The sequence below is a fragment of the Nannospalax galili genome, unplaced genomic scaffold (genome assembly GCF_000622305.1).
Source record: "Nannospalax galili isolate Female #2095 unplaced genomic scaffold, S.galili_v1.0 scaffold146, whole genome shotgun sequence".
In the NCBI taxonomy this organism is placed as follows: Eukaryota; Metazoa; Chordata; class Mammalia; order Rodentia; family Spalacidae; genus Nannospalax; species Nannospalax galili.
In genome coordinates, this window is record NW_008357929.1 from 3,957,486 (window position 1) to 3,972,574 (window position 15,089).

At 43.3% G+C, this 15,089-nt stretch overlaps 1 protein-coding gene across 1 annotated transcript in view; it reads right to left on the bottom strand.

Moving 5' to 3' along the window:
- The window catches only part of Dnah9 (dynein axonemal heavy chain 9), a 430,757-nt gene that overhangs the window by 27,212 nt on the left and 388,456 nt on the right, over positions 1-15,089 (bottom strand). The window contains exons 62-63 of the mRNA XM_008855701.3: positions 5,298-5,425; positions 887-1,114 (exon numbers count right to left, since the gene is read on the bottom strand). Of these exons, the coding sequence (XP_008853923.1) occupies positions 887-1,114; positions 5,298-5,425 (356 nt within the window). The remainder of the gene's footprint in view (positions 1-886; positions 1,115-5,297; positions 5,426-15,089) is intronic.

Below are 15,089 nucleotides of genomic sequence, written 5' to 3' on the forward strand. Positions count from 1 at the left end.
ATTTTTTTTTTCTAGAGCAGGCTTTAAATAAATCCCCCACAATATGAGCCTCAGTTCCAGTAATGGAAACAACACTCATACAGTATTAGCCTGGGTTTGAACTCTGTGCCTTGTTATTCTCTAGAGCAGAATGCTTTCAAAGCTGACTGTACCCGAGACTCACCTTTGGGAGTGGGGCATGGAAATATACATTTCTATCAAGTCCCCAGGTTGGTCCTCCTGGGTCCTCCTGAGGTCACTTTCAAGGAGTCTAACTCATGGATACATTCCAAGCCTAGAATCCTGCTACCCAATACCTGAATTATCTAAACTTTGATACTCAAGATGGTTACAACTATCCAATGATTCCATTTGAATGAGAGCATCATCCTCCTGCTTGAAGATAGGATGCTTAGCCAATAAATGTGTGACCCAATGTTTCCTATCAATTAGATATCCAGCAACTTGCCATTCTCCATTTTGGAATATTAGTTAACTGACTTGCAGAAAATTTCTCCATTCTTCTTGCCAAAGAAAAGTCCTACTCTCAGCTCCTTGAAGTGGATCTAGAGGTTGGGAGCTGGGAGGTACTGAATGAGCACTGGGTAGAGGTCAATGGTATGGGGAGCATATTTGCCCACATCAGTGCTGAGGATGGGTAGCCCAGCCAGCATCCCAACTCCTGGCCATGCTCACACTTTTCTCTCACTGGGTTTGAACTGGCTCTCTGTGTGTGTGTGTGTGTGTGTGTGTGTGTGTGTGTGTGTGTGTGTGTGTGTGTGTGTGTGTGTGTGTTTGTTTGTGTCTCTATGTGTGTGTGTGTGTGTGTGTGTGTGTGTGTGTGTGTGTGTGTGTGTGTGTGTGTGTATGTGTGTGTTGCTTTTTTCCCCTTCCTCCCAGATAGCACCTGAGTGAAGTTGTCCAGGGCTTTGTGCAGGTTGGCATGCATGCCCGTGGGGGGCTCATTGGTGATCTTAATGGAGTTTTCCAGAATGCCCTGGGGAATGATGTGGCCCTCAGGGGAGGGTGCAGGCTCAGCGCTGATGAAGATCCTGAACTCTGGGTGGCTGTCTTGGCTGAGCTCCTCCAGCTTCTTCTCCAGGGTATTGAGCCACTTGGCCACAAGATGGATGTTCTGTTGAGAAGGAAAAACCCCCAAGGAGGCATTTGCTTAGCTCCATTGACAGTAAATAGTAAGACAGCTAGAGGAGAAACCCGACCTTTTTTTAGCTTTAAGCAATTTTGTTTGTTTGAAACAGGATATCTCTGTAGCGTCAAATGGCCCGGGACTCATTATGTAGACCAGGCTGGCCTTTATCTCACAGAGATCAGCCTGTCTCTGCCTCCTGAATGCTGGGATAAAAGGCATGTGCTACCACACCCAGTCCAGCTTCAAGCAATATTTTGAAAAAACAGCAATAAAATAGACATAGTATAAAATTTAAGCACCTTAACCATCTTCAAATATAGAATAATGTGTGTGTGTGTGTATGTGTGTGTGTGTATACACTCAGGTCTCATGCATGCTAGGCAAATGCTTTATCACTTATCTGTACCCTAGACTTATAATGTACATTTTAAAGCATTCAGGGGCATTATGTACAACCAGACTGTTGTATAGCTCAAGCCTTTCAATGGCAGAAATATCTAAAATCACAATATAGAAGGAGCTGGGGATGCCAGTAATGGGAACCTCCTAGTACCATGTAATTGAACCCTATCCCTTGATCACTGCATTTCCTAGCACTATGTTCTCCAACTTGACTGTATGAAAATCCCATGGAGGACTGCCTAAAACACAGATTTCTGGGCCCTCCCACAGTGCTTCTGGCTCAGTAGGTAGAGCAGAGCCTGGGTATTTGCATTTCCATCAAGCTCCCAGATGGTACCATGCTGTTGGTACAGGGATTGCATGTTGAGTCTAACGTGCAGTTACATTCCAAGTCCAATTCTCTACTGTCTGACATCTGGATTATTTGAACCTCTGTGATCAAAAGGGGGCACATGGACAAACATTGCTACAGTACCTAGACGCTGGTTAGAAATACAGAATCTCAGGCCCCACCCAGACTTATTGAGTCAGCACATTCAATGAGACCCTCTAGTAATATGTGTCCCTGTTAATGTTTGAAAGGCACTGATTTAAACTCTCTCTAGTTAGATTTCCTGGGTCACCTCTCCTTTCCAAACCATTCTGCTAATTGCCACCAAAATTATCCCCCTAAAACACGCTGAGTCACTGCTATCAAAGGCCCACACAAAGGTCCCTACTCCCATCATAGGCTTCTCTGTGGCTTTTGAGCCTGTCTTCTGCCCTCATATCTGATTCTTATATTTCTGTCTGTCTTTATATCAAGACCAGCACTTAGCACTATTTTGCACAATGTACCTTTACTTTAGTAAGTTTGGTCCCTTGGCTGCATTGCATTATGTTTCATTATGATGGACAGATAAAGACTCCTCCATCAATATTTGGGCAAGTAGGCCTGCAGAGTCTTAAACACACAGATCAGCACTGAGTACAGTGCTTAGACCACAGTAATTTGGCCTCTCAATGCTGCTTTCACCTTAATAAAAAGAGAAATAACAACACCGCTTGCTATACTTACCTCAGAGTAGCTGTCAAGAACCAAAGGCAATGGATTTGAAAGGGCTTTGTATACTAGAAGATGCCTTGTGAGAGTTAGTAGCGGTGGAGGAAATGAAAATTTGTTAAGGAATTCATTTTTTATAATCACATTACTGGAGCAGAGACTCCAGTGGGCTTCCTGTAGAGACAGGCTTCCTATTAGGAGGCAGCATCTGCAGGCTGGGAGTGGTTCTGGTTCTTTGGAACCCTGACTTCCCCACCAGGGCAGGACAGAGCAGGGCAAGCCTGTAGATAGAATTCTGGATGGGTTCAAGGATCCCCAAAGCTTCCAGAACCTGGGAAACTCAGTCCACAGCTACTATAACCAGTAAAAGTGGGGACAGCCTGAGCCTTGGACTCACTCCCAGGTCCTGGGAAGCCAGGTCTTCTGGGGAAGACTACTGATTGCTCTAAGGTAGGGACCTCGGCAGCTTTTCCTAGTGTGACATGGAACATCGTAATAGACATTAGATCCATTTGAGAAACACTGACTTGAACAATATTTCTATATCATAGGTGTCTCAGGACTGCTGACATCATTTAGAGTCTTCTTGAAAGGGTATTATGTAGGATTTTTTAATTTTGAAAGGTGAATTGCTTAACGGGTTTTTGTTTTCCCAGAAGTTTTTTGAGGGTGGGGGTCTTGAGATAAGATTTCACTTTCTAGCCTATGTTTGTCTAGAACCTGCTATGTAACCTAGGCTGGTCCTCAAACTTGAGATCCTCATGTACCTCCCTCCTGAGTGCTAGGATTACAGGTATGTGCCACAATGCTCAGCAACACCAGGGAATTCTTTTTTTTTTTTTTGGTCTTTTTGACTTTTTGAGACAGGATCTCTCTGTAGCCCCAGCTGTCCTGGAACTCACTATGTAGACCAGGCTGGCCTTGAACTCACAGAGATGAGCCTGCCTCTGCCTCCTGAGTGCTGGGATTAAAGGCATGTGCCACCACTCCTGGCAGCACCAGGGAATTCTTAAATTCAGAATAGCTATGAGTCCCTAGGAGAGGTATCATTCTTGGGGATCCTTTTCTTTTACTTCTACTCTGCAGTTTAGACAGGTCATGTCCAGCCAGTACTCCAATGCTTCATTCACACAGAAGAGGCAAGCATTCAGACTGCTCGGTGCTCATCTGGAGAAACAATATCCCTCGGAGATGCCCTGTCACTGGGGATTAAAGAAAGAGCTTTGAGCTCAGTCTTTGAGAGATCTCAGAAACCATATCAACATAAGATATGGGCATGCTAGGTGGCCATTAGGTGCTGAGGAGGGAAACTCTCAACTCCTTGTCTGAGGGACCTTGTTGGAAGCAGAACCACAGTTTCATAAACAAAGTCAGACCTCCATGCTGGGTTCCCTAAGACTGGTGGCCAGGAGCAGGTCTCCTGGCAAATGAATCTTCAGAGGCAGGAAATTATACCTCCCAGAACATGGAGGAAACAGCAACTCCAGCTATCAGCATGCTTCTCCTGGGATTCCTACTGCTTTTGGAAAAGGAGTTCCAGGGAATGGCAGATCCCTCAGCTGCTGGGCTCCCCGTAAATAACAGGATAATTAAGAAGACTCAACAGCCAGAGTAGAGTAAGTAATGAGGAGACTGTTGAAGCTCTTGGCAATGGAAGTCAGAATGGGTGAATGGCTGGCTTTTGGAGCTATTCTTTCTTTAGTTTGTTTGTGAAGTCTTTCACCCAACAGGTTAAAAGATGTAATATATATTTTGGTTATATCTACCTTCCCCAGTGCCCTTTTTGTCACCCTTTCCCACCCAAGAGACTTAAAAAAATATTGACTTTATTTTTATTTATGTGCATGAATGTGTGTTTGTGGTATATATGTGGGTGCTGACAAGGCCAGAGAGGGTGTCAGATTCCCTAGAGCTGGAGTTACAGGTGGTTGTGAGCTGCCAAATGGGGGTACTGGGAACTGAACTCTAGTCCACTGAAAGAGCAGCAAGCATTCTTAACAGTTGAGCTATATCTTTGGCCCCTGCTAGGCCTTTGTTGAGCAGTTTAAAGCAGTGGTCTTGGTGGAAAAGGTTGATAAAGGACATAATTTTCTCTAAGGAAATTTAGTGAAGCACAAATTATAACCAATCAGTCAACATAGCATTGGATGCTCTAATAGGACTGATTGTAGAGTGTTCAAAGAAAAAAGAAGAATCAGTCAGTTGTTCTGCCCCAGCCCTAGCTGCCTGAAGAGTTGCATGGACAGGCTTTGACAGAATGGTAGCTTTTATTCTCTTTTTCCTGGTCTATGACCTCACTACTAGTAGATTTCTACAGTTCCAGACACCAACATGAGCTCTCTCCCAGTGAAGAGGCTAAAGTTTAGTCTTTAAAGTAACTGAGAACATATAACACAACAGAAAAGCAGCACAGAGGGAAGTTCCATGGCCTTCAGCTAAATGCTAACTTCCTGTACGTGCATTAAAATGGAATCCACTTTTGTGAGTAGAACAGTTTAGAGACAGTGGTAGAACAGGTGAGGGGAAGAAGAGTCATTGGAGGAGGCCAGGGGAAGAGGATGTGAAGGTGAGGGAGATTAGAGATTAGGAAGTGAAGCAGACATAATTATAGAGGGATATGTGGGTGAGAGGATCAAGAGGCACAGAGAAGCCTAGAGACTACGGGATGTAGTCCAAATAGGCAAGGGGTCAGAACTGGCCCAGATCAGGGCAGAGGGGCTGTACCTGCAGAATAACCCAGTGACCTTTCTTGGCAGCCAGATCCAGTGCAGCCTCAGCCACCACCTCTTGTCCTTGCCCCAGAGACACGTTATGAAAGTTCCGATTGTTGAAAGTATATCCAAGTTTTTTTCCTAAAGTGAGAATGAAGTTGTCATGATCATTTCTTGAGTCTAATCATCTGTGCTAATGTTCTTAAGGGATTGCACACCCCTACATTATCTCTCAAACCTAGGCATACCTAAACCCATACTCAAATCTCACATTTTCTTTCCCTTGACAGGAGATTACATCCTTCAGATTTATAATCCCAGATAAATATAATATAATATAATATAATATAATATAATATAATATAATATAATATAATATATAAATATATAATCCCAGTTGTCCATGCTCAAACACTCCACCCTTGCTTCCTTAGCTAATTGCCAGGACTGGTTGGGGTGCTGATGCACTTCTACAGGGCTTCCACTTGAAGACTGAGTAGTGGTTCACTACCTACAAAGTGCTGATGAGAAAGCTTGTGGGTGTGGCCCCTTTGGTTTGCTTTGTCTTCAGAATACCTATTCAGTCTTCTCTGGGACTTCTGGGGAGGTGTGGCCAGTAGAGGCAAGATACAGTTAGTTCTGGTTTCCGGTTTCCACCCTATAAGGCCCCTCCTTCATTATTCACAACACATAAGAAGCTTTATGTTGTCATTTTGCATAGAGTGGAGAGAGATAAGAGGCAAAAAAGAGCAGGTCTTGGTGTGAATGTTTTGTTCTGACGTTAGTGTGGAAAACAAGATAAAGGAATAATAATAGCAGAAAATACCTCCGCCAATGCCCAGGAATTGCTCTTCAAGCCCAAAGAAAATAGAATCTAAAAAAATAGCCGTAATATACAGGACCAATTCTGTTTACACATTAGCTGTTAGCACAATCCAATAAAGTTTGGAAAAGTTATCTATCATTCTTTACATAAATGGATCATAAAGCTGTGTAATACTGTGAAGGAATCATCAAGCAATTTTTTTCCTAGGAAGGTAGAAAAAGATGTTGCAAAAGATAAAAAGAATAAAAATTTGTACAAAAACTTTACTTCCAGAAGTGAAATTGAAGATATAATTTGACACCTGTGTAAGAGAGCTTTTTGAAAAGTTAATATTGGATATTTCTTTTAAATACTAAAAAGAAAACATGTGGCCTCTCCTTCAACTATATACAAGGTAGATGGCTTTTTATATTGAGAAATAGTTATTATAGATTCGACTGAGATGAATCGAAGAAATACCTTTATTAAACTCTATAAATCCTGGCTGGCAATGCATTTGATGTCAGCTTTAGAAGGGGGAGATAAACAACTAAGTCCAGTGAAAACACCAGGATAAAAGGTGCTAGGATTATTAGATGGCTTCTGTGACGTTTTTGCTCACAAAGGAGTCTATTTATTTCCTTTATTCGCAAGAGAAGGATATGGGAAAGAGGTGCTTAATAAAGATTAGTTTGAAAACTACAGACTGGAGGGGTCATGGGGGGAGCAAAACCTGGCATTGTAGAGTCAGCTTGGATCAATCTGCATTAGTCCAGGCTGACAAGAAAGAAATGGAGATATTGGGAAGGGGAACAATTGATGGGCTTTCTTTCCTCCATGCTCAGCCAACTAGGACTAGGTCACCCGTGAGCCTTGTGGTGTGTAAGGTGAAAGTGCAGAGTCCTTCCACTTGTACCCTTGAGGCTTGTTGACACCTTCTAGATCATGAGCAAGTCCCCCTAAGTAGTGCTGTCCTCGTAGGGGTTCACATTCACTCTGATTTGTGCTATGGCTTCCATGCACTTACCTTTCTGTCTGTTACTTACCCTCCTCTTTCTGACCTGTCTACCACTCCAGATCGCTGTGTCACCTGAAAGCACTGTAAACCCCATTTAGCCTCTCCTAGGATGCTCCTCCTCCATCTAGTCTCTGTGAGGACACCACAGCTCCAGTGACCCTCTCTTGAGTGCCGTGTAGACAAGGACTTTGAGGAAGGAGAGTGCTTTTCTAGGATTATCTTGCTACTTGAAGCCAATTTCTTCTCCATGCTAATATAAAACACATGTACCTTCTGGCTATTAACTTCTGGCTTCTGTGCCTTCTACCAGCCTCCCAGTGAGACTGACTTTCATGAAGAGCTTTAGAACTTGGCCCCTCTTTCATCACTGCCCCAGTAAACTTTAATGTCGTTATGAAAGAGTTCGTCAACATCCGGCTGCATGCTTCCTTGTCTTTCTTATCTTCAAAGAACTTCACACCAGTCCACTGCCACTACTCCCTGCCAGGGCTGTACCCAAGTTGTTCTTGTCACCAACGGCTGTCCCAGAGCTGAGCTGCTCTTTCTACATATCTACCCAACGCTATCACAGCATACTCCCAGGTCCACACACATTCACATATTACTTTACTTCCAGGAAACGCCCAAGTTACTGGATCCTCTATTTTTCTCTGATCTTTACCTTCACCTTTTTGACTTAATGGTTCCAAAAATACTGAATTTGAACCATGATCTTATATAATCCTCAACTCCATTGCTCCCTTCTACATCTCCATTATGGACCTGTTAGAAGCTTTAGTTCTAGATGAATCCAAACATTAGTAAAAGAGAAAATAATGTCTATAGTGAATTGGTGCTACGAAAAACTCACAGTCCTCAGCCTCAGTGTTAACTGGGAAATTTTTTCATGTGTTTAGCCATACCACCTCTCCCCTGTCTTTTTCTTTTCTTAAGTTTGTTTTTATTGAATTTTTGTGTCTTTCATACAGAATAGCTCAATCAATCTTAATCATCTTTATACCCTCATCCCCACCCGCACCCTCCCATACCCCCTGAGCACTGGAGCCCATATACTCTGTCATCCCTGTTAGGGCCCACTGTGTCAAGTCAGTGCTGTTAGGTGAAGAAGAGCTGATCTTCCCTTCTGTCTTTAAGTCTTTCAGTAAATTGCTTAGCTCTCACCTTCCTGAGGAACCTATGCCCCCACCCCCCCGCAGAAATGTCAATTTGCTGCCTTGATCCACCCCTCTGCACTTCCCCCTCTCCACAGAAGGGGGTGCCCTTTTCTGCCCATCAGTTTGTTCTCTAAATTCTGCTCTCCTTTTATCTTCAACCTTTCTTTCTCTGCTCACCCTCCTATTCTCTGGCACATGAACAAATGAGTTCTTTCATCACTAAAAAACAATACTCCATCAATCTTGACACTGCCTTCTGGTCAAGACTGCCCTAGTCTAACCTACTTTTCTCTGCCTCTCAAAGGAAAGAGAATGGGCTAGGAACAGGGAAAAGAAACTCAAAGCAAAATATTGATAATCTGGCTGCAAAGACCCTAAATGAAATCTGCTTCTTTGAACATATCTGGTAGCAGCCTACACAAATCTGTGTGAGCTTGTCATTCTGACTAGAACATAAGAAAGAAAAGGAAGGCAGTAGAAGTCAAAGGTGGGGTAGACAGCTGCCTCCGATCACAAAATCGAAGCAACGGAATTAATTTTGTCAAAACCAGGTACTTGAAAAAGGAAGAAGGGGACCAAGCAAGATCATACTACAGACACGTGAAAGAACGACCAGAGAAGATACCTGCATAGGATGATGAGGAGAGGGCAAAGATGAAGCTGGCTTTGAAAGATGTGATGGGATATGAAGGAAGGAGAACACAGCTGCCTTGGAGAGCAGAAGCCACATCTTCACCATTATCACGCTGTACAGTGCTGTTGTCTTTTCACATTCGAGATTTCATTTTTTTCTTTACAGTGACCCGAGAGGGTAGGAAGGCATGTTGGGTGGCAGAAAACAAAGGGGAGGTATATAAGGGGAAGGAGCAAATAAACGCGCAAAGAGACTGATGGGAAAAGTGGGGCAGATGGAGAGAGGGGAGAGGATGGGTGAGATTAATGTGCTGTTGCAGAATTAATCAGAGAACACAAGACAGCATACAATGAGGGAGGTGCAGCTCATGTTCAAACAGAGGCCAAGAAAGGTGGATTCAGTTCCTTCCTTCTGGAGAGATGGCTCAGCCATTCAAGGCGCAGGCTCACAATGGAAACATCACATTAAATATTTCTTCCTCCCCCTCCCCCTCCTTTCCTCTCTCTCCTCCTGTCTTCATCTTGCTAGTCCCCCAGCTATTCTTCCCCCTTCTCCTTCTCTTCCTTTCCTCCCTCCATCTCTCCTTCTCCTTCCCACTCTACAACTGCTCAGAATGAGAAATCCTGGAGGATTCTGAGTGGCACAAATGTATCAGAAAGGTCTAGACTTCTATTCAAGGGTTGGAGGCAAGCTTAATTGCTTAGCAAACTCTGTTTTGTTGGTCTGTGGGCACATGCATTTTGTCAAGAGAATGGAATGAAGGTAAGAAAACACAATCTTTAAAAATTATTTTTGATTTATTTATTTTTTATGCACATGAGTGTTTTGCCTGTCTCTCTATAAGTGCACCTGTGTTATACAATGCCCATGGAGGCCAGAAGAGGGCATCAGATCCCCCTTGAGATGGAGTTACAGATGGTTGTTGGCCACCATGTGGATGCTGGGAACTGAACTTGACCAAGTCTTCTACAAGAACAGCCAGTGCTCTTAGTTGAGCTATCTCTCCAATCCTGGGAAATACAATCTTTCACCTGGCTTTCAGGGTTTTAAAAACTTATCCGGTGCTAATAGCTGCCATAGCAAAATAAAAGAATAGAGCAATGAAGGAGTTAAGCACATAAGCCAGATGCCTGAAGATATGAAAGGATATCATGCTTTTAAGAGTCTAAACAGAGGAACATAATGAACTGTCTGATATACAGACTACAAAACCAAGCAAAGTAAGTTGACTTAATACACTGTGACTAAGGGAGGTTGGGGAAACTGGGTCAGCTATGTGTATTCCAAACCCGAGGATTGGGGCTCATCAGGCAACTGATTAGATTTAAGAAATGGGAAATATGTATGCCTCCAGAATCTGTATCTAAATGGGAAAATTAGAAAATAAATCAAACCATCAAGAAGTCAGGGAGGGAGGAAAGAAGAGCGAGGACCCAGGTGTCTAAGTGATCTCCTGTTGATGAACAGCAATATTGCCTCTAGAAGTATGCATTGAGATTAAACCAAGGGCAAGGCTGAGATAATGCATTCACAGACAAATAACCAACATAGATCAGGGAGGGGGCAGTGTGCCTGAGATAACAGGAAACTTCAAACGACATGATGGAATCGTTGGAGGTCAACTGGCTAAGAACAGTAGGATATTGCTCATAAATGGAGTATATGAAATCTTTCAAAGGGAGAATGGTGAATGAAAATGAAGAAACTAGATTTATCCATCTAAAAACAACAACCCTGGTGGACAGAAGGAATATAGAGCTGTATACAACTGTGGAAGTCAGGAATATCTAAGTTATGTTGAACTTTCTCATGACATTCATTCATGTGTTAATTCATTGAACAAATATTTACTGAGCACATTGTCTGTGCTATGAGACTCTAACAAGGAGATTAGAACCAAGGTGACATGGTCTCTGACCTCAAAGATCTTAGTGACAAGTAGGCAGGCAAACATAAGTTCAAGCCATGCAAAAACAATTAAATTAGAATTGTGTTAAATGCCATGACACAAATATATAAAGTGCATGAGGTGATATAAATGGAACCAAATGGTCATGCAGTGAAGAGGTCGTGAGAGGCTGATCTTTGCAGAATAGGCACTGCACTGTTGAGAATATTTCAGATGAAAGGGAAAATTTGCTGAAATGCCCTAGTTCAGGAAGGCCCACAGTATAACTGAGGATCTAAAAAGGCTGTGGGGCTGGAGAAGTGTGAGGCTGGGGGCAGGTAAGATCCAGGGCTGGACAGAAAGGCCAGGCCCTACAGGCCACATCAATCATTAACCTTTAGGCTGGGCAGGAGTCCACAAGAAAGTTAAGGAGCAGAGTGAGGGGATCAGTGGCTAACAGCACTGACTGCTCTTGCTGAGGAACTGGGGTCTGTTCCCAGCACCTATATGGTGGCTAACAACCATCCATAACTCCAGTTCCAGGGGATCAGAGCCCTATTCTGGACTCACAGGCATCGCATGCATGGGTATACTTATATACATGTAGGCAAAACACTCATACACATAAAATAAAAATAAATATATGGGTAAGATACCTATATCAAATCTACCACCAATGGCTCAGGGACCTTTGTGGAGAGGGGGTGGAAAGACTGTAAGAGGCAGGGGAGATAGAAGACCACAAGGAAACTGGGTTTTCCAGGCGGCTGGGAAGTTTTTCATATGAATTTACAGCAATGGTGACAGCATGCACAAGACTCATGCAAGCTCAAACCAGATGAAAACCCAGCATAGGAGTGGGGAAATCTGTAAGAATCCCCAGCCTTAGCTGAGAATCTATTGGCAGCCGATGACAACTGGGAGGAGAGTTGGTTTTCTTTAAGGGAGTGACACTAGATAGGTTGGCCAGGCTCCAGTGGATGGACTCACACCAAGGGACATTTGTGGTCAATAGACCTTAACATATGTGACAGAATGCATGAAACTGGTGGTCGGGGGCTATGGTGGAGTGCAGAGAGGGGAGGGGCTTAAGTAGGATCAAGATATATTGTATAAAATTTTCAAAAACACAGTAAAAATAAATTTAAAACATGGAAGTAATTTTTTTTTAAATTTGAAAAATAGAAGCAGATTGATATCACCAGATTAGAGATGTAGCAACAGGACTCTGGTTGCAGGATGGTAAAGGAGTTTAGGGGTGGGGGGAGATTTGAGTAAGGAGATCATTTTGATAATCCAGGTGAGACATTATAACTGCTCATCCAGGATCCAAACAAAAATAGAGACAATTTGATAGGGTGGCAAAGTGCTATTTAAGATGACTGATTTCCTGGTTTCCGTTTTGGCCAACTTGGTAAGTAATGGTGGCATTTACCAAAAGTAACACAGTAAAACTTTGGGAGCTCCAGAAAGGTGTGATTCTTCCTTGAATTGATATGCTGAGATCTGAACAGATGAACGGAAAGGACCACCTGTAGACACAGCTCATCAAATAATCAGCACACAAGGCAGATGATACTAAGGTTCCTAGGGAATGAAAAGGGGCCAAAAAATAAGGTGTTTTGTTGGCAAATCCCCACTCACAAACAAAACTGCCTTCCAAAACACAGTGGAGTCATATATCCAAAGTTCTGAGCAGAAATAATTTTGTACATAGAAAACTATCCAACAAATTTGGGGGCAAACAATAGTTCAGAAATTTTATTTCTTAGGATTCTTTTCTGATGATTTGTACCAGCCAAATGAAGTTGAAAAATTGGATGCAAGACAGGTGGATGAAACGACAAAACAAGTACTGTCTTGTCACAAATGGGAGAATCAGGCACACCTAAGCAAAATCAAAGTCCAGCAAAGTAGCTCAAGGCTGGACATCTGGGATTCATTCAAGATCTTCTGGCTCCAAAGGGTTCTGGCAGCTCCGCTTCTCTGACTCTGCCATCCACAGCACACACAGCTCATCTCGCAGACCCAAGCCAACTGCATTCCACATTTACTGCTGTCCTTGGTGGTCGTCCCATGGTCCTGGCATCCACAAAAAGCTGGAGTCTCCACTGAAACTGAGGCTACACCCTCACCAATGGCCTCTTCTTGCCTCTTGGGGTGCGAAACCTCAGATTCTCTCCATGACCCCTTCAATCCTGAGGTCTTCACCGCAACTGAAGCTGCACTTTCACCTATGGCCTTTCCTGGCCTCTCACAGTACCAAGCCTCAGCCGCTCTCTGTGACCCTTTCACACTTTCAACACCAGAACCATGAAGGAGACTCTTACACATTACCAAGCCCTGTTTCCAGCTTGAGATGGAGGTTCAGGTCCCCTCTGTGTGCTGACCCTGAGGAAATACCTCCCAGAAGATTTAACCTCAGTGATGCTGGTCTCGTTACTTACAGCTGATTTTTCAGCCCCAGCTAACCAGCATCAAATGTCCCAGTAAAACAGAAGTTTTGCTTCATGTTCTAGTCTCTTCTTAGTCATAGCTGATTCTTCAACTCCAGCCCACCAGAACCCACAGATTTTCAATCCAAAATATCACACGAATAGCCCTGATAGTCTCTGCCTCCCTTTGAAGCTTCACAAGCCAGGCCTCCATCGTCCACAACTCTTTCAACTAACTGTTCCAAGCTCCACAGCAACAAACTCTAAGCACTCAATGGCTTTTCCAGCCCAAAGTTCCAAATGCTTCCACAGTTCTCCTTAAAACACCAAAGTTAGGCCTGTCACAGAAATATCCTACTCTCTGGTACCAACTTCTGTCCTAGTTTGTTTCTTCATTGTTGTGACAAAACACTCTGACCAATACCAACTTGGGGAGGAAAGGGTTTATTTGGCTTACATCTCCCGGGTCACAGTTCATGCAGGAGCTCAAGGCAGGAACTCAGGGCAGGAACCTGGAGGCAGGAGCTGGAGCATAGGCCACGGAGGAATGCTGCTCACTGGCTTGCTCTCCTGGCCCCTGCTCATCCTGCTTTCTTACGCAACACAGGCCCACCTGCCCAGGGGTGGCACCACCCACTGTGGGCTGGGCCCTCCTACATTACTCATCAATCAAGAAAATGCCCTCATAGACATGGCCACAGGCCAGTCCCATGGAGGCAATTCCCCAACTGAGGCTCCCCCAGGTATGTCAAGTTAACACTAAAGCTATCCAGCACAGATGGCTCAGTGAGTAAAGGTACATCTACAGATTTGTTCACTACATACTTCAGTGGCATGCATACCCCCTACATTATGTATGCATGCACACACACTAATAATAATGAATTTTTAAAATAGAATGTAATCATAGACATTGTTCCTGAAGTGAATTTATATTTATATTACTTAGGATATAGGAACTGTTTATTGTTGTTCAAGTTTAAGTATTAATACATTTAGATTAGATACATGTAGAATTAATGATGGCAGCAGCGGGAAAATGGCCATGACTTCAGTCTTAATTATGTAAAAATAAAAGCACAGGTTCACAGTTGGCAAATGGAAGCCTTATCTTATATAGAGGGAAGTCATGAGAAATAAATTATTAAGTTTTGGAGCTGGGTTACATATCTCAGTAAAGTGCTTGCCAGACAAGCTGGAGGACCTGAGTTCAAGCCCCAGAACCCCCCCCCAAAATCTATGTATACAGTACATGTATGTAATCCTGCTGTTGGGAAGATAGAGGCAGGTGGATATCTGGGGCTTACTGGCTGGTCAGCCTAGACTACTTGTGAGTTCCAGGCCAATAAGAGACCATGTCTCAAAAAACAAGAGGGGCCAGGCATGGTGGCACATGCCTTTAATCCCAGCACTTGGGAGGAGGGAGGCAGGTGGATCTCTTTGAGATTGAGGCCAGCCTGATCTACATAGCAAGTTCCATGCCAGTTGGGGCTACCGGGAGATCCTGTCTCAAAACAAACAAACAAATGAACAAACAAACATCACAAACCCCCCAAACAACCCCTCCCCAAGATGGATGTCTCCTGAGAAATAACATCTGAGGTTGATCTCTGACCTGCACAAACATGTACACCTGCATACACACATGTACACATCCAATATTAGTTTTATACTATAGAAGAACTAAACATTTTAATTTAAATATCAAAATTTGGAAAGTTTTTACCAACACATTCTATAGCAGATAAGTAAATAAAGGCCTAGAAAGAAAAAATTACTAAAACTTACTCAACAAGCAATAGAAAATTGGAATAGACATACAAATGGCAAAGAGATTGAACTCTTAATTTTAGAAATTCCTATTCACAAAG